The sequence below is a fragment of the Trichechus manatus genome, unplaced genomic scaffold (assembly GCF_000243295.1).
Source record: "Trichechus manatus latirostris isolate Lorelei unplaced genomic scaffold, TriManLat1.0 scaffold00174, whole genome shotgun sequence".
NCBI classification, from domain to species: domain Eukaryota; kingdom Metazoa; phylum Chordata; class Mammalia; order Sirenia; family Trichechidae; genus Trichechus; species Trichechus manatus.
In genome coordinates this window covers 4,810,815-4,830,477 of record NW_004444110.1, presented here as the reverse complement: position 1 = coordinate 4,830,477, position 19,663 = coordinate 4,810,815, and the positions used below count along the sequence as shown (strand labels likewise).

Below are 19,663 nucleotides of genomic sequence, written 5' to 3'. Positions count from 1 at the left end.
TTATATGTAAATATATACTTCTAGATAGCAATTAGTGTTCAGAAGAAACTACAACAAAGTAATGTAATAGAGAGTGACATTAAGAAGACAGGAACCAGGAATGGGGAACTTAGATTGATTAATGGTCAGAAAAGTCTTCTCTGAGAAGCTCATATTTAATCTAGATATGGATGACAAAATGACCGAGAAATGAAGACACAAATAACCCTCAGTCGTCCCTCCTCCACCAAAAAGCTCACTCTGTTGAGATCTGGGAGCAGAAAATTCGAGGCTGTGAAAATTACAAGTGCAAATGGGCAAAGTCAGAAAGCGGTTGGCATTTTTGAGGATGCCAGATGGGCTGGTATCATTATGGTGTAGTAAATGCTTAACAACGGGCTCCCACAATACCAACATGATGGACACTGAACACGGAGTTGAGAGGAGACTGTGGTTGGGCTCGCTCCAGCACACCATGGGTGGTGGCAGGTGGTGGTAGAAGAGGTCAGACAGGTGGGGAGAGTCCAGGTCGTTTAGTACTCTGTGGGCAATGGTAAGAATTTTGAGATTTCATTCTTGGAAGACACTGAAGAGTTTTTAAGTAAAGGATGTAATATGGTTATCTGATTTATTGGTTAAAAAGTTCATGGGCTGCTTGTTGGAAAGAGGACTATGAGGAGAACGTTAAGACAGTTAGGAAGCTATCATATTAGCCCTGGTTTGGTCTAAGATGTATTAGTGGAGATGAAGAAAAGCTTATTTTTTGACATTTTTATGAGACAGAATCCAGAACCTGTTAGTGGGCTTGTTAAATGTAGGGTACCGGGGAACAGGAATAAAGAACGATACTAAGTTTTGCCTCCAGCAATTTTGAAATCCTGGCAACAAACAGTTTGGGGATGTGGGGAGGTGAGTAGAAATAAAAAAGTTTAACTTTGGTTTTAGTATGCTTGAGATGTCTAGCAAATATATTGACTGATATTAAGAGCTGAAATTAACCATTCTCTTAAGGTATTCCTGACAGTAAAACTTTTTATGTAGGTATCAGTAGTTCCATTTTACAGATAGGAACATGGATGTCTATGCAATTTATCAAAGGGCATCCAGCTAGGAAATGGAAGGGAAAAATCTGAACCTAGGTCTAATTATAAAGCCCTTGTGCTTTACCATTATTGTATACTTCCATTCCATTAATGAATTATTTAATTTATTTATACTGGTCTAATTTCCCTGGTAACTCCTTGCCATGTACTACATTAAAAATATATTATTTATTGTATATATGAGAAAGGTAAGGGAAAATCTTGTAAAGAAAGCAGGCTACTTGAGAATAGAATATTTATGTGAAGGACATTAACTGCTCTAGTGAACGCTTCCCTCTTAGAAGAAAATTATACAGTGCTGGACTCACTGGAAGCTTCAGCCTCCTAGGAGTTTATCTTTGGAACAGAATATATTAATATTTTTTTCACAAAACTACAATGAAGGAGTAACAATTTACATATTAAGGAAGTTGTATTTTTCAGCATATCCATAAGTAATATCCATTCATCACAATGCAACAAACTGTATGATACTCAAAGTCACATCTGAAATTTTTAAATAAAATTAATATGAAAATTATACATCTCCAAGTATTTAAAATAGATATATCTCAATTTTTTCATGATCTTGAGAATTCACTGGGAAAGAGATTGATGGTTAACTTCTTTACAGATGGCACTGTGAGTGCTGACTGGTAGAGGACTTGGTTCAGTACGATTTGAATTCTCCCTGTGGATGGAATTTTTAATTCTTGTGGAATCCAGATTACCTGGAACCAAAGAGGTTGAAACTACCCACCTTAAACTATCATCCTGAGGTAATCTTTGAACCTTAAACCTGTAGCTGAAAAAGGTCTCCTGAAAGCCATCTTTAAGTCAAACAATAGTCTAGAAAAGAATGCTTGCCTTGGGCACTGTGCTCTTTTAAACTATCATCTATGTGCAATCAGTTTTAACAACAGCAATTGCAAAGGTCAGACTAGAAGCTATGTTTTAAGGTCAACCAGTAATGATTTGAATTGTTCTTCAAAAAAAAATGCTGTATGGAATCCTACATGTCTAAGAGTTATTCTTTAAAGACTATTTGGGCCCTTTTTCCAGGGCAATACATACTAATTAGTAATAATCTGGGGTATAAAAATTTGTGAAGGGTTTTTCTTCTTTAGAACATTTTTGACTCTCTAGTCAGAAATGTTGTGCCAATTTGAAAATCATATATTAAATATACTTCAATTTTTATTATTGGCTTAATATTATTTTTATTTTAACATGCCCAAGGATCCACAATATACCTGGCTCATAAGAAATTTTCAATGAAATAATAAACTAATGACTTATTTTGATTACAAAAGAAATAAGAATAGTCCACAACCAGTAAAAAAAAATACATAGAAAATACATCAATAGAATTCTTTTTATATTCTCTAATTTGTGTAATTTTATTTTATAAAATTTATTACATACCATTAACATTCATAATTGCTCTATCAAACTTATTAAAAGGAAATAATTTCCCCTTTTGGTAAAGAAAGGGCAAATCTCTGTGAACTGATAAAAATTTTTATGGATAAAGTAAAATATCTGTACATAGGGCTCACTGTAAAATATGATTAAACTCTACTGAAGCTGAATATGTAAATATTAATTTCTGCTGGAAAAAAACTTTGCACTATTTTATGGTCAGATATCTTAAATCCTGGACCAAATTTTTAAAATATCAAAAGAATAATGTCATAATTTACATCAACAGCTAATCAATATGAGCAAATCAGGATTACTGTTCGGAAATATTCACTTATGTGTCTTGCTTTGAATCCACTGTGGGTGACTTTTTTTTTTCTTTCTGACTCTTGTTTTTGTGCTCAGTTATTTAACTTGCTTTGGTAAGAGAAATCTTAGCAGGTATGATGCAATTAAAAGACTTAAAATGTGATTGTCTAGTTGGCCATGCTCCATTGCACTTTCTATTATTGCCATGGGAAAAGCATCCTTTGGGTTGCTGCTGCCTTTTAGCCTGGCCCCAGAATAAACAGTCATGGAACAGATGTGTCTGACCCACAGCCATAAGCACAACACAGCCTCAGATGCTGCCTAGCACAGGTCTTGCCAGTTGACCAGCCTGAATCAGTCTAGCCCAACTCCAAGCCAACCCATAGATACAGGTAAGCAAGAATAAATGATTTCTGTTTTAAGCTTTTGAGTTTGGGGTACTTTTTCTTTGCTCTTTGTTTTATTTTGTTTTTAAATCCACCAATAGCTGACTGACAAACCATATTGTACAAAGGTGTTTCATTTATATTTTAAAGGGTTATCATTAGCAGAATCAATATTTAATAAAAGTGGAAACTTATCTGAAGCAGAATGTATGTACTGTTGTAATAACATATTTTGTGTTTTATTAAAAACATTGAAATTCATTATGTACCAAGCACATGCAAAGAAATGGGGATGCAGCGATAAGCATAAAATCACATAAATCTAAGGATAAGATGGACTGTGATCAGTAATATTCCCATGAACAGACAATTAATTCAGTGCCTGGCACTGAAGAAGTGCGAAAGATATTAGCAATAATAATGGGATTATGCTTACGGAAATTATATTTTTGATAAAGTGCTTAACCAAACCAAACCCATTGCCGTCGAGTCTATTTTGACTCATAGTGACTCTATAGGACATAAAGTTTCCAAGGAGCTGCTGGTGGATTCGAACTTTCGACTTTTTGGTTAGCAGTCCACTGCTTAACCACAGTGCTATGAGAAAATATTATCATGCCAAATTTATTTATGTTAGAGGAAATCGTTCCCGAGGGATTAAAAGATCTATGTGAGGTCTCCCTTCAGTGAGGGAACTTGAACACACATCTTTGGACTCCATATTCTGTACTTATGGTGCGTTATAAGTGTCCTCACAGATAATGAGTACAATATCATAAATGTAAAAGACGTGGGAAATTCAAGTGGAATTTTGGTATAAAGACAAGCCTTAAAGTGTGAAGCTGTTCCATCTAATAAATATATAACTCAAAGAAATAGAATTAGTATACCAACATTTCAGCTGCCCACCTTTACCATTTAGTGGGTTGCATTCCTTCAGAAAGCCAGCGGGTGAGTGTATACCTTGCATAGTTGCATTTTTCCTCCCAAGATAATATGCTTTGAAAATCATATCAAGTATTAGAGTCCCTTATATTTAGTTGTATACTGGTTATAAAGTAATTAAAAGTACTATAGATAAAGATTATACTTTTTTCTGTATTTTTATTTATTGCATTTTAATTCTCATTCTAATTTTTAAGCTATTAAAGAGGAATTACAAATCTTAAAATTCTTGACAAAACCCAACAATTTTCCCATGCATAATTTAGAGATTTACTTGATATACAAACGAAAAAAGAATCATAATAAGTTAATTGTAATATTCAACACTATTTTCAATCATTTTGCCTTTATGGTTCACATTTTAAAAGAATAGATTTCTTGCTATGTCGTAAGACTAAGTACCATCATAGAAGAAATAAAAAAAAGTAACAAAGGTAGAAAATCTATACTTTCAAATAATATTCAAACAAAATATCTTTAATTGAGTTGTAGTCTGTTTAGTAATTTAATCCTACAGGAAAGAAATGATGTAGAATTATAACAGCCCCATTCTGGGTTTTTTTTTTTTTTTTTTTAGTAATGTAACATTCAGCCCCACACACATGTGATACTTTGGTTGTGGCTCATTTTATACAGCAGACAGGAGTAGTCAGAGAGTTTCCAGATGTGCTACTCTATATCCATGCAGTCAATAAAAACATGATAAATAGATGGAATGTTAATATTTTCTCCAAAAATACTCAAAGATTCAGAGGTTCGCATGATAAAAAACTGCCGCTTCAATTCCGGCCATGTTGCTAGAGTTAACTCATCTTTGTGCCAACATCAAGTAAAAGTTTAAAAAGGACAAAGGATAAGTAATTTATGACCTAATACATGACATAAAACTGTCAGACATTTTTCTTGTTTAGAAAACTGACATTTCCCTGGTTCTTAGAACACTGCAAATACGAAAATAACATGGTATCTAGGATCTAAAAGCTTCCATATTTTTTCTGAATTTTTTTATGTCATCTACCAGTCCGACTCTTAAATTAACAGTGAATATATATTTTAAGTGTTATGTCAGAGGTCTCATGCCTAGAAAAGAGGGTTAACCTGCAGATGCTGAAAGCTGATAGCTAAAATTCTCACACTCTCCAGTAACAGTCGTTGTTCATGATAACAGAATTGAACACAGAATTGGAATCACATGTTTAAGTTTTAATGACTGTAAGATCACCTAGTCTGCATTCTGATTACTTTCTGCATCACCTGTAGTAAATGACCTTCAAACACCTGATTGAATAATTCTATGTCAGGGACCTCAGAAACACCATTCCATTTCAAAGCAAACAGAAATAATAACTCTTACAAAAAGCTACACTGTGGGGCAAAGTTTAATTAATTCTCTGATCTCCAGGACAGCCACGATATTGTGACCTGAGCCACAAGTGTCACTGAAACTCCATGAAGACACATCCTGCTCCTTGTCAGTACCACAGCTCAGTGTTTAGCAGAATCCTCACACACTTGATTCTTCATTTAATGGCAACAGTCCTTCATAGACACTAGAGTTATACTTCTATTATTTGTCCTTATATTAAGAATTCTAAGTCCCTGATTTTCCTCAAGACCATGGCTAATGGCATGGGGAACTCATACAGTTTGGTTGCCCTGGATCCAGGACTTGCTTCTGGAGCAGACTGCACACTTGGATCAATGCACTGATTGAACTGCTTCCTTCTGAACATTCCTCCTAACTTGCTGACTCATTCACATCCATCAGAGGAACATAATTTCACTGTATCATTTCAAGCTTTTTACTCCCCTGGCCCCTTAACGGAATATCCCTTTTGTACTATCTTGCTGACAGAGAACCAATGCTAAAAGTGGTGGCTACATCTGCTGGCTTGCCAACAAATTTCTCCTTAACCATAATTTGACTGAACTTCAGTTTTTAAAATCTGTGGTCTTTTTAGATGGTTAAATACTTACTATGCAATATATTTTTTGGAAGAATTTAAAAAGAAATACCTGACACACAGAAGAAATTGCTAATACAACAATCTATAAATGAAACTCAACATGAATCACATTTTTTTTTTAAAAAAAGCTTTTTAAAAATATCTAATCCATATTGTTTTAATAAGAATACTTATAGAGTGAGGGGAAAGTTACAAATATTTCTAATGACTATAAAATGTTTAAAGTGCATGAATCACTATTATTATTAAAATTATTCTATATACTATGCAACAACCATGGAGTTTAGTAGCCTAACATATATTCAATCAATTAATCCTTATAAAAAAAACTACTATGAAATTATTATTATCTTCTTGTACTGAAGAAGATACTGAGGTTTAAGTTGCCATAAACACAAAGAAAATGATGACAGAACTAGGATTCAAACTGAGATCAGTTTAAATTCAAAGCTCGTATTACTGCATTATACTAATTATTGGATTTACTTTAAAAATGAGTATTTTTAATAGTTTACTTTGCTTAAACACTTAAACCCAAAATACACCCTGAACTCTGAAGTTACTTGCTCTAGAGTATGGATCTTACTCTGCTACTTCTTTGTTGTGTAAAAAAAAAAAAACCCGTTGTCATCAAGTTGAGTCCAACTCATAGCACAATACTAGCTACCTACATAATGAAACATATTCAAGAATAATTTGGTTTGAGTTTTATGTGGTTACCACACTCCATTCTATTCTGTATAGTTCAGGATTGTATAGCCTGCATATAATGTAACATGGTCATTTACACATATTAAAAAATATACTGGGAATATCATTTTCTTTCATAAAGGAATAGACTCAGATATCGCGAAAGGAAAAGCGAAAAAATATATAGAGAACAACTTCAATTAATAATCAATGGCACTATCATTTAAATGCATTTAAACATCATTTAAATATATAAATCTATTTTAACCCATAATATCAAAATCTCCTACTCTTTTGAGAATGGTGCCATAAAAAATAGACTGTATACTCTAAAATTGATCATGTATAACAAAAATATTAATATATTAATCGGAAACATTTCAACAATTTTAAAGAAAGCCCGTTTGAAAGCTCAGAAATGTTCTTCCGTGCAAGTAATTACACATCTACATTAATATTAACATACATATAATAAATATATATGTAAGTGTATATATATAAGTATATACACATACCCATAATCAAACCCATTGCCATCGAATCGGTTCTGCCTGATAGTGACCCTATACGACAGAGCAGAACTACCCCATGTGGTTTTCAAGGCTGTAAATCTCTACGGAAGCAGACCATCACATCCCGAGGAGGGGCTGGTGGGTTCGAACCACCTACTTAACCACTGCACCACCAGGGATCCTCATATATATACCTACCCATATATACATCAATCTTAATATATATATTTATATATAATTCCAAACCAAACCACCAAACTCATTTCCATTGAGTCGATTTTGACTCGTAGCAACAGAGTAGAACTGCCCATAGGCTATCCAAGGCTGTAATCTTTATGGAAGCTGACTGCCATCTCTCTCCAGCAGAGCACTAATCTTTCAGTTAGTAGCGCTTAACCACTGCACCATCAGGGTTCCCATATATATATTTTGTTTGTTTGTTTGTTTGTTTCCCCCAATCATTTGATGTTCTAACCAACCTGCCTTGGATTAAATAATTTCAACAAATATTTTTAACTAGGCCATTATGTCAGTATTATTAAGTTTTTCAATACTTAAAAATGAGCTGTGACATTCATTTTTACACATAAATGTTACATAAGAACAATTTCCTATAATTCATAAATCTTTATGAAAATCAACGACTCATTCATTTATCCATTTTTCAAAAAAGTACTTAAGCAATACTTACTGTAAGCAAGGCACAATTCCTTCAGAAATTTTTAATTCAAATTGCAGTTAGCATTATTCAGTGTTTATGAATAGTCAATACATACAAAACAAAACAGTGGCAAATGATAATATTATCAGATTTCAATAAATCTTATTCTATGCTACTTCCTGTATAATTTTATATAATAGCTATTTCCAACCAACATTGAAAGGTGATGTATTCTGCTTTTCATTCTTTCTACTGTAGTTCAGTACACCCCTTACTTAATGAAAACCTTGCGCTTCACTGATATTCTTCTAGGAGCTCTGTGGGGCTTCATTAAATGGCTTTTACAGATAGTTATAATTTTGGAGAACCTAGACGACTTATCTCCATGACCAGTTAGAACCATTCTGAATGTTTTCAAAGATAAAGTGCTTCAAATCCGTCCTGGATCAGGTGATAGAATATCAAGTCTTACCCAGCGGCACTCAAGAAAGGGCTTATTCTATTTTTCAGGAATAGAGCTTTGCCTGTGATGTGTTTAAATCTTACCACTAACATATAAATTTTATAAAGTGATACCAAAACCAAAAAACCAAACCCATTGCTGTTGAGTCGATTCTGACTCACAGCGACCTTATAGGACAGAGTAGAACTGCCCCGTAGAGTTTCCAAGGAGCGCCTGGTAGGTTGAACCACCAACCTTTTGTTTAGCAGCGGCTCTTAATCACTGTGCCACTAGGGTTTCCATAAAGTGATGGACGTATTATCAATTGCATAGATATACTCGAGAGTTCCACGCTTTAGTAAATTTCAACAAATGCTTAATTTAATAGTAGATAAAAAATATTTTCACTTACTCATATTACAAAGAAACTATTCATAACTGAACAAGTTTATAACTGATTTACCTGAATCTGTAGCTGTGACCGTCAAGACAAAATGCTCCTTTGTTTCCCGGTCTGGACTCTGTGTTACTCTAAGTTCTCCATTGGCCGAGAGGGTAAAAGCATTGTCTTCATTACCACCAAACAGAACGTATGAGAGTTGGCTGTTAGAACCTTGATCATCATCTCTTGCCAACACCTACAGGAGAGAATAATACACACAACAGGTGTAGGTAAAACTAACATAATGCAAATCATGACATAAAATATAATCCTTAAAAAATTATGAGGCAAAGCAATTTGTACTAAGATTGAAAGTGTTCAAAGATATATTCTTAAGTTTTCAGGTGAAAGAAAAATGGTGCAGAATAGTAGGTACCGCACAAGTGTATTTGTGTAAAAATATGCATAAATCATTTGCATAGTATTTTTGGAAGGTTTCACAAAAATTTTAATAGCAGTTTCATCTAGGTCATGAGATTTGCGTAGGGGGAAAGGAAAAAGGTTTGCAGCTAATTTTTCAAACTTTTTATTTTCTTACTATTTGCAGTTATTACTCTTAAAATAATAAAAAATCTGCATGTGGAAACTGATGAAATATTATATGTTTGTTGTATATACACTGTTATAGTAAAAAGAAAATAATTGAAAATGAACAATACATAAATGTGTACTAGTAAACACAGTTATGACTGAAAATACAGTATTTTAATCTACAAGGAAATCATTTTCTTGAGCATAATTTGCATGAACCTTTTTAAGATTTTCTATATCTGAAATTGAGCAGTTATGGATGAGAACGTAGAATAGGGTGAGGAAAGCATGAACACAGGGAGAGAAGGGTGCTTTTCAAGTTATGAATTTTAGTGAAAACAGGATTTGTTTTATTTAAATATACTGACCTGAAGAATTGTACTGGGCAGTGTTCCTAAATTCTCAGGAACATTTACAGAATATGGAGAAAGCTCAAACACTGGAACAAAATCATTAATATCCAGTAGAACAATGCTGACAGTGGAGGTATCGGTTCTTGGGGTACTGCCCCGATCCGTTGCCTGAACAGTTAAGAAGTAAGTAGGAGTCTTTTCTCTATCCAAAGGCTTAGCCACAGTGATGGTACCTGTGACAGAGTCGATCCGAAATTCCTGATTTGCATTTCCGTCAACAATGCCGTAGCGAACCTGTCCATTTGTACCTTCATCCCCATCGGCTGCGTATACTTGTATTATATCTGTCCCAGTAAGAGTGTTTTCGTTAATCTCCACTTTATACAAAGCCTGTGCAAAGACAGGGTTGTTATCATTGATGTCAAGTACCGTAACTACAACCTCTGTAGACGAAGAGAGAGATGGTTGACCTTTGTCCGTAGCCACCACTACTAGGGTATAATTAGAAACCTCTTCTCTATCCAGTTCTCCAGTGAGCCTCACTTCACCATCAATGGTCCCAATACTAAACGTGTTTCCCAAAGGATTCAGCAGGGTATATTCAATATAGCTGTTTGGACCACTGTCTGGATCAGTTGCTTGAGCTTTGAAAACAACGGTATCAATTGGAGTGTTTTCCGGAATGTAAGTCAATTTCGGGGAAAGGAATGTTGGTGGGTTATCATTTACATCCAACAAAATAATGGAGACTTGAGCTGTGCTTGTGAATCTGGAGGCTGGAAGTTGTGGCAGGTCATGAACCTGAACAACCAGGTTGTAGAAGGACTGACTTTCCCGATCCAAAGTTTTTTGGACTTTCAGTACACCATTCTTATCAACTGTAAACTGCCCGAGGCTATCACCCGAAGCAATGCTATAAGCCAACTGGGAGTTGATGCCTGAAATTGAAGGAAATTTTTAATTTTCTGAAATGTTTGCTGCTTGCAATCTAGACTGTAACAAAAATTCTGGCATGTAATTCTGCATGTTTTATATCTGATGACCCAAACACACCTTATGGGTGATGTAGCTACAGTTTTTTTTTGTCATTTGTTTGTTTCATTGTTCAGTAAATAATACATACACATGTCTCTTTTCTTGTTAACTTTTGATCTGAAAAGATGTTTACAATCTGGTGAGCCAATGATTCATTTACTGCTTGCTATTTACTATAGTGTTGAAATGTTAAATCACAAAACTAAAGAGAAGGAAAGTATTCCAAAGGGCAGATATTTTTCTATCCATTTCCTGGTTTCTATCACATAATTCTCGAGGGTGCAACACTAAGTATGCCACACTCTATACTATTAGTCAAACATTTATAACTTCAGTAATTTATTGAGGCCGACACCAATTTTCAGAGAAGGGTAATAAAATTTTCTGATGTATGGCATTAATCATGGATGCTTTAAGTCTACTCTATATTTCTTGTCAGAACTAATAAATACTTTTTAATTCCTATTAAGCATCTGGCCAAGGAATGGGCTTTGAGAAAGTATATCTCTCTCAGATTTAATTATACAGAAAACATTATATAGGTATATGCACACATATACACACATATATTTATATAATATATACTTACATATTATATATAAAATTATATCTATAAAATCGGGTTTTTGGTCTCAAGGAAATGTTATTGGTAAAATTATAAATAAAAGTCTCAAATATAAATGCTTATGCTATTACTGGGATTTATTTTGATATTATATTTTACCTTATTTTTCCCTAGGAATTTGTGTAATTTTTTTAATTTTTAAAAATTAAATTTAAGTCATTATTTCAAAAAATGATTGTAGTCTCTTATAGATGATATAGAGAATGAATCAACGTACTGTGTGAGCAACTAATTTAAATGCGAATAGCAATCAGTGAAAATAGAAAGATCAGATTCACTGCCCCAGAACAGCGCTTTCTTTACTACCCATAATGCCCTGTGCATTTTTATATTTTATTCTAAGGATGTTGGGGCTATTATAGGCTATTATGCTAAGAAGGATACCATTCATCTACATAATCATTCCTTAGTAAATATTTTTACATCTGGAAATAGTGGAATTCTATTAAGTAATATGAATTGCTTACAAAAAGTTTCAGTTATTGAGTTCTTGAATTCCACCTACCAGATATGATGCCCACATTTTGCCAAGAGACTTTTATTTTCTCTTTTTTTCCCTTGAAAAATACTCGTTCTCAGAATCCTATGAATACATGAATTAGATTTGTTTTCTCTTAAAGCTCATTAAGTTCTTTGCAAAGGGACGCTTACTTGAATAACTTGATAGTTTTTCCCCTATCAGGTACAGCTTGTCCTTTATTAAAATGCTAGAATTACTCTTTTTGTGATTCGATGTTTTCTATCAGTGCCCTATGTTTATATGCTAATAAAGAGGAAATATTTATAAAGATAACTTTCAGGTACTGACTTACTAACAAAAATTTCTCAGAGAAACAATAGCTGAGTAGATCTTTGAAAAGGTAGGGTTTTCCTCCTTATTAAAACTTGCGAATTTTATCTTTATAGTCTATTTAAGACTATTCATAAGTGAACAAAGTAGAAGTTATAAATTCAGAGTAATTAGGGTTTGAGAATGTGGAAGAATGTGAATAAATAAAGCTAATGGAGGCCACAGGTCAACTCACCAGCAGGAGAGAAAATAATTTTAAGATCTGGATAAAAGAAGGTCAACAGCCCACTTTGACTCCTTGTCTTAAAATTCCACAGGCTTGATGGGATAAAAAGTTCCATCAAGCCATGCAAACAAAGATATATATATCATAAATAAAATTACTTTCTAAAGAAGTTTTCTGCATTTTAATGGCAAAATCTATCAGTGAATATTAAATATATATTCTTTTGGGCCCATAAAGCCCAAATTTAGACATGATTATTATTGACAAACAAGGTATAAAAACATCTGGATAAAAGTAACGCCAATGAATGGAGATGTAAAATTTGGTTCTGTGAAAGTGCATAAAATCTTTCATGCCTTAGATCAAGAAACCCTAGAAAATATCGAAAAAAATGGCACATGGCTAACAAGTGATGGTGTACCCTTTTTCCATAAATCAACTGGAATGTGAGCAATTAATCCAGTGATCTGAACGCTCTTAGTCCACCCTGTTTGCTGCTTCCTTGAGTCAACAATTAAATTGTAGAGGCAAAAAGAGAACATGATACCAAGATTTTATAGTCTTGCTGTAAACAGCAGAACAGCCTCTTTTTAAAAGAAAAAAAGGTTGGTGAGACGTGTGGGTGGGAAGGTAATAAATATTTCACTTTACCTAAAATTATGGAAAAAGAAAAATTTTATTTTTATATGCAGATCTATAATGATAAATATAAGATGTTAAGTAATAACACTACAAATGAACTAAAGCTACCTATCATTATCTATGGGAAAGTAAGCATAAAAGTATAGGGTAATTTTTTTTTTGCATAAAATTCTGCAATATCATCTAAGAAACAACTCTCATCTCAGGAACGGAAAGCTAATTGCTACAATTACGGGCCATGGAAGCAATTTACATTTACTAAACTGTGAAGAAAAGGGCTTTTCATTCGTGACAAGACTCATGAGTGACTTTGTGCATGTGCTCTCCATCTAGAAAATAGATGTTGACATATTGAAACTCAAAATTCTCTCTGAACATTTGTATTATCTTGAAAAATATGGAAGTCAGACTAATTTTTTTCCCCTGTTCTTTGCATAAAATATCCAAATCAGGAAAGAGTACATACATTATTTTTAAATTCTATAGTTTATCCATAAGTGTTAGAACTTGAATTTAGTGTTATAACCTACCAGATCTTTAAACTTAAAACCGTTCATATTTCTGCCCAATGTTCTGAAATGGTCTAGTTACAAGATTCTTCCTGGCAGTTTTATTTCATGTGTGCATTTTTTCCTATTTCAGTCTTGTGAATAATTTAGTTCCAGGATATACAACACATAAAATATGTATAGTGCTATAGGTATAGTTCTATATTATAAAATGTGCACATTTATTCCTGATCCATAAATACTGTCTAATGATGTCTACAAAGAACTAGTATGTGCCAACTACTCATACAGCTGTAACACATGGAAGTGTTTCAGAAAGCATTCATCTTTCTGAAACCATTTCAACAAATCATCAGATCACTGGACTATGAAACCCATCAATATCTGGGTAAATATATTCAGCACTAATTTCATTGCTTTATTATAAAAACATTCTTACATGACTCCCAATATTTTGAAGAATATATGAAATTTATTCCTAGAATAGTAATAAAATAGTTATCAAAGTCAGAATATTTCCATGACGGTCAAATTTATTATATTTAGCATCAGTACTTAACTGTATGCATGGAGCTTTGAGACTAATACTCCAATATTTCCTTGTGAAAATATTGCTTTATTTATACAAAATGATCATGCTACTTGACCTTTTAAAGATTAAGCACTGAGATACAGATAACAGAAAATGTTAAATTTATTTTCATATAAAATTTCTGTACCCAAGAAGATGACAATATTACCTTATTAGAAACCTTTTAATCAAAGACTAAGGTGAATTTGTTAACTTAAAAAAGTCTAAAAAATACTGTTTAAGAACTACTTAGTGTAACTGAGTTAGCAATTTTTAACAAACAAGGTTACCCTTGTACATTCTTATCATTATCCTTGAAATTCAGAAAGAATAGGAACTGTGTCCTATATTTTAGGTCAAAGTACAGGAAACTACACTGATGAAAGTATTCAAAACTAAAACAACGGCAAAATGTAGCTTGAAACTTGCCCAACACAATTAAAGGGAAAAAAAAAATCCATGAAGAATTATTTGAGTCAATAGTTAATATGTATCTGTGCCCATGAACATGTAGTATTCCAGCAGATTTTTCACAAGGAAAGTTTCTTATTTTCTTTGTTACTAGTGCTAAGCCAAATGTATTGTAAAGCAGCACACAAATCCATGAAACAGTTATCTCTCTGTAACACGATTAATAAGTAACAAACATCGTGCAAACTTTACAACAGAAAAGTTGGGCACATTCACAGTGACAAATAATTTAAGAATATAGGAATGATATCAAAAATGGTCATATCCCAAGAGTAGCTAAACCAATTAAAGTTTAGACAGCAGAGAAGTCAACTTCCAAAATAAAGATTAATATCATTTGTGTATAAAAGTTTAATTGGAGCCAATCCTCAGAGCTGGGCTGTTGGGAGATTACAAGAAATAGAGGGTGCAGTGCTCTTAGGCCAGGACTTGGTACAAGCTAAACACTGAACAAGTATGGGTGGTTATTATTAATAATCCTAGGAAATAAGGCCTGGCAACCTGCTTCCAGAAGGTGACAGCCTTGAAAACCCTATGTAGCAGCTGTAGTCTGCACACATGGGGTCGGAACCAACAACAACATTATTATTAATATTATTGTTAGCAATAGTAGGACTACTAGTATTGAAACCATATATATATACACTCACACACACACGTGTCCAATATTAACTATGTTTGAAAAAAAGGGGAAACTTCAATCTGCACTTACTCAATAAATTCTAAAGAAAAGCATTTCCAATTTTGTGAATTGCGCCTGTATAAAATACTGTGTGTTTTATCTCTAACATCTTTCTGTTATTTCTAGACATTCCTGAAAGGAAACTAAGTATAGAACAGAATATTAAGACAGAATGGAATTCTGAGATTACATAAATCATCCAAATCAGTAAGAACCAGGAAATTCTAAATTAAGGTTGACATGTCTATGTCACTAGGCATATCCTCAGGCAAGAGACTTATTTCCTCTTGTAAGTAGCATCCGGGTGTTTTCTACACTGATAGGACATGTAGCTGCATCCAATGGAAGGCAAGAAAAAGTACTATTTTCCAAACAATTCAGTTAAAGAATGATAAGCTCTATACTGTTATATCCAATACTATGTTACCTGATTTACAAAATAGATGTACATAGGTGTGTATCGATAAAGTAGGCCTTAGAAGAAAGAACAGGGCAGACAGATTGTAAAAGAAATTTGTCAAATGCTTCTACCACAAATACAAATCAAACACGTAAACTATAGATTTAATGCAAAATCTCCAACTTGATTATATATCATAAGTCAAAGAGATCTGAAAATGTACTTTGAATCAAACCATAAAATCTTACTAAAATATTATTAGCAATTTTCAGTCAGAAATATAAAATTTAGTTATGCATTCTATTTTTCCTTAAGTCTTTAGTGTTCCTTTCCATTCCAAATTTTATCCTTTTTTTAAGTTAAAATATATATGTAAATGTAAATATTTTATTTACCAGAAAAAAAAAAAAACTACTAAAAAGCTGTTGTATGGCTTCTACATTACTAAACTGCAATACTGCCACAAAATTAGGAGAAAAAAGAGAGGTCGAGTTTATATAGTTTATAAAAAGGCAACAATGCATACTGTGTAACTATTATAAATAATTTCATTTGGTAAAGTATATAAATTTTTTTAATGCTCTATAGTTTTAATTATAAATCTATTCCTCAATTTTGGACACAGATTCACAAAATGCAATTTTGTGACAGCTGAACACAGTAAAAGAATATAAATCTGACAACATTTCTAACAAAGTTTTTTTTAGTAAGTTAAATAAAGTACATACCATCATCTGCATCAGTAACATTAAACACAAGAACAGTAGATCCTAGAGGTAGATTTTCCATTAATGATGTGCTATAGGAATTCAAGCTGAATATAGGCGGGTTATCATTTACATCAAGTACATTGAAATAAACCCTGATGGTAGTAAATTGTCCCCCACCATCTTCAGCTCGAACTGTGAGGATATAATATTGTTGTGCTTCATAATCTAATACTCGAGTCAAATTGAAGACTCCAGTAACTGGATTCAGGAAAAATATGCCATCTTCATCATCTTCATTTACAATATATGTAATCTCTCCATTCACACCAGAGTCATCATCTGTAGCTAAAATAGCTGCTACCAAAGAACCTATCAAAAAGAATAAATTAATAGTCTAAAATTAATGGTAGAGAATATTTACAAAGACACCAAAAAGTTTTATTTATATAGTAAAATATTTTAAGTAGAGAATTATCTTTGTATGTGCACATATAGTGAAGGCAACATCTTGCAGTGTTCTTCATTCACACTTACACTAACATTCTCAAGTATTAATAAAGCATGCACCATGTTGGATATCTAGAGGATCTTATGTTGCTGTGTAAATGAACTGTTCTAGGGAACAGATGGACTTAAGCCTACTTCTGACATTAGTTTTCTGTTGATGAATTCAGTGAGCATATATTGGATTCTGTTGCTAGTGCCAGGCACTGGGAATTCCGAGTAATAAGATACACCTCTGCCCTGGGGATACCACTCTTCACGATACAGCTCATGCGGTCATTGCTATAATAAAGGCAAGAAATAAATGCTACAGGGATTTCATGAAGGACACAAATAATTCTTCTTGAGGAGGGAATGGAAAACTGCAGTAAGAAGTAGACTTCTATAAATGTTTAATGTTTGTGTCAAATGGAGTGTCTCAAACCGATACCTTATTATGCAAACACATTCCAAATGTAATTAGAATCAAATTTCAATTTTAGATAAGAATTTCCAATAATGAGAATGTAGATACCCAAAACATGGATGTTGAATGCTCATACTCAACAATCACAACATATATTGAAAGAGGCAAGATTCTAATTCAGATTCTACCAGCATTTATTGAGCAACTACAAATCCCCTAGCCCTGTGTTAGAAAAATCACGTATATTTTGTAAATTAACCTTTACCCTAATTCTAATAGGAATTGTTGTTTCCATTTTATAGAAGGAATTGAAGCTAAGAGTAAGGAATTAACTTGCCCTGGGTCATATGCTAGCAAATGTATATTCACAGTATTTCACAGATCCCCTTGTATTTTTCTTTGTTCTTTCTAAACACAGCAACATAATCATATAATTTATTTTTAAAGCGGGAAACAGTACGACAACAGTTACTGGCAGAAAAATTAGCAACCCATGTCACAAATACTTTCAGAACAGAAATATCTGAAATTAGTTACCAGATGAATGGCTGACCCCATCTGCTCTCAAAAGGCTAGTGATTTCCTTGGGAAATTTACAAAGATGGTTAATTGAAAGATTTAAAATTCAGCATATACATTTTCATAACTAGTAGCATATGGGAAAAATGAGTCACTGATTAAGACCAGCCAAAACAGAGTCCGTAAGTATAGGCAGAGGCGATCACATAAGGGCAAAATAGACTTACCAGGGGTTGTGTCTTCTGGGATGTCAAAAGAGTACACAGGTCTGGAGAACTTGGGTGTGTGGTCGTTCACATCACTGACAGTGATATTAATCCGCATGTCTGAGGACTGAAGACCATCATCTGCACGAACCAGTAGTGAATATTTGGAACGGCGTTCCCTGTCCAACCTTCTGGTTGCTATCAGATCTCCGGATTCAGGGTCAATACGGAAACTATCATCAGCTCCACTGATGATCGTGTATGTGACCAGAGCATTTGCACCCTAAGAAAAAGAGACCGGGCATCTGAATTGATGGAGTTAGAACATTAAGAGCATCACTCAACTTTTTTATTGAATATGTATTTGACAAAGTGAGGCTTTTGGCCTTTGATTTCCTATACTCTAAGATTTCAAAACGCAATGGAACAATGTAGTATTACATAGTCTTTCACCACTCATCCAATTAAATAGCAAAATAAATCTCAGCCTTCAATATTATATAGATATTCTTAAAACATAAGCATGAAAAGGAGTAATGTCACTGTGGAAAATACAAATGGCACTACTATTATTAACGACGACAACCAGGAAGTTTACTAAAGGCTTGCTCTGTGCCAGGCACTGTAACAGGGCTATGTGTATATTATCTCACTTCAGTTCACAACAATTCTATGAGGTACTATTTCACAAAGGCAGATATTGGGTTCAGAGATGCAAACTAATTTACACATGGTTACACTGAAAGCGTTAGCGGGTTTCAAACCAAAGTCTGCCTGACTCTGAGCTTGTGTTCCTTCTGGTACAACATGAGAAGGTAATGTACCAACAAGGCAAGTGATGAATGAACAAGACTTGCAATAAACACTACAAAAATTGAAAAGGGAGACGGATTATTTCGACTTGATTTATTTAAGGAAGATATAATGGAAAGCGTGGAGCTGAATTGAATTTTGTAGAAAATAAAAGTTTTTGAGAAGCAAAGACTAAGGAACAATGTTTTGCCTAAGCAACGGCTAAGGGGAATGGAGAACTATGTACTTGGCTTACTCACTACTGAGCGGTCAGAATAGAGGGTTTCTATGGAAGTAAGTCAAGCTAATATCTTATACAATACCATATTTTTAGACTAATAACACACTCCTTCTATGTTTGTTTGCCAACTCTGCCCTCCTCCGTGAGGTATTTTCATAAGCATCACTAGGCCAATTTTTTTCACATGTTGCTGTAAAAAAAAATTAGCATAGCACTTACGAAAATACCTAGAAGGAGGAGGGCACATTTGCAAACAAATGTAGAAGGCATGCGTTATTTGCCTAAAAGTACAGTACATATATTTTGGAGCATCTCACATGCAATTCAAATTCGTTTGGATTCTGTGGTCAACAAATCATTGATCTTTTTCTTAATTGGAAGTAATGTTTTAAGATCGTTAATATTGAAGAATGGACTAGAATGGGAAGAGCCAAGGGAAGGGAGTCAGTAAGTGGATTTTATCTGGCCCTGTAGAGACTGGGACTTGTTTTCCTCAAGGTATAATTTTATAACAAGTCAAATTCTCTGAGGGTCCGAGGTATCTGTTCTGTAAAATGGAAGCAGGGATGACTTACTGTCTCTCAAAATTTTGAGCTGTGAACCTCACAACTTT

At 33.6% G+C, this 19,663-nt stretch overlaps 1 protein-coding gene across 3 annotated transcripts in view; it reads right to left on the bottom strand.

The window, feature by feature from the left end:
* FAT4 (FAT atypical cadherin 4) overlaps positions 1–19,663 on the bottom strand; it is a 190,476-nt gene that overhangs the window by 69,802 nt on the left and 101,011 nt on the right. For all 3 annotated transcript variants that reach the window (XM_012558542.1, XM_012558543.1, XM_004386861.1), the window contains exons 3-6: positions 18,039–18,300; positions 16,401–16,751; positions 9,737–10,659; positions 8,859–9,033 (exon numbers count right to left, since the gene is read on the bottom strand). In XM_012558542.1, the coding sequence (XP_012413996.1) occupies positions 8,859–9,033; positions 9,737–10,659; positions 16,401–16,751; positions 18,039–18,300 (1,711 nt within the window). The remainder of the gene's footprint in view (positions 1–8,858; positions 9,034–9,736; positions 10,660–16,400; positions 16,752–18,038; positions 18,301–19,663) is intronic.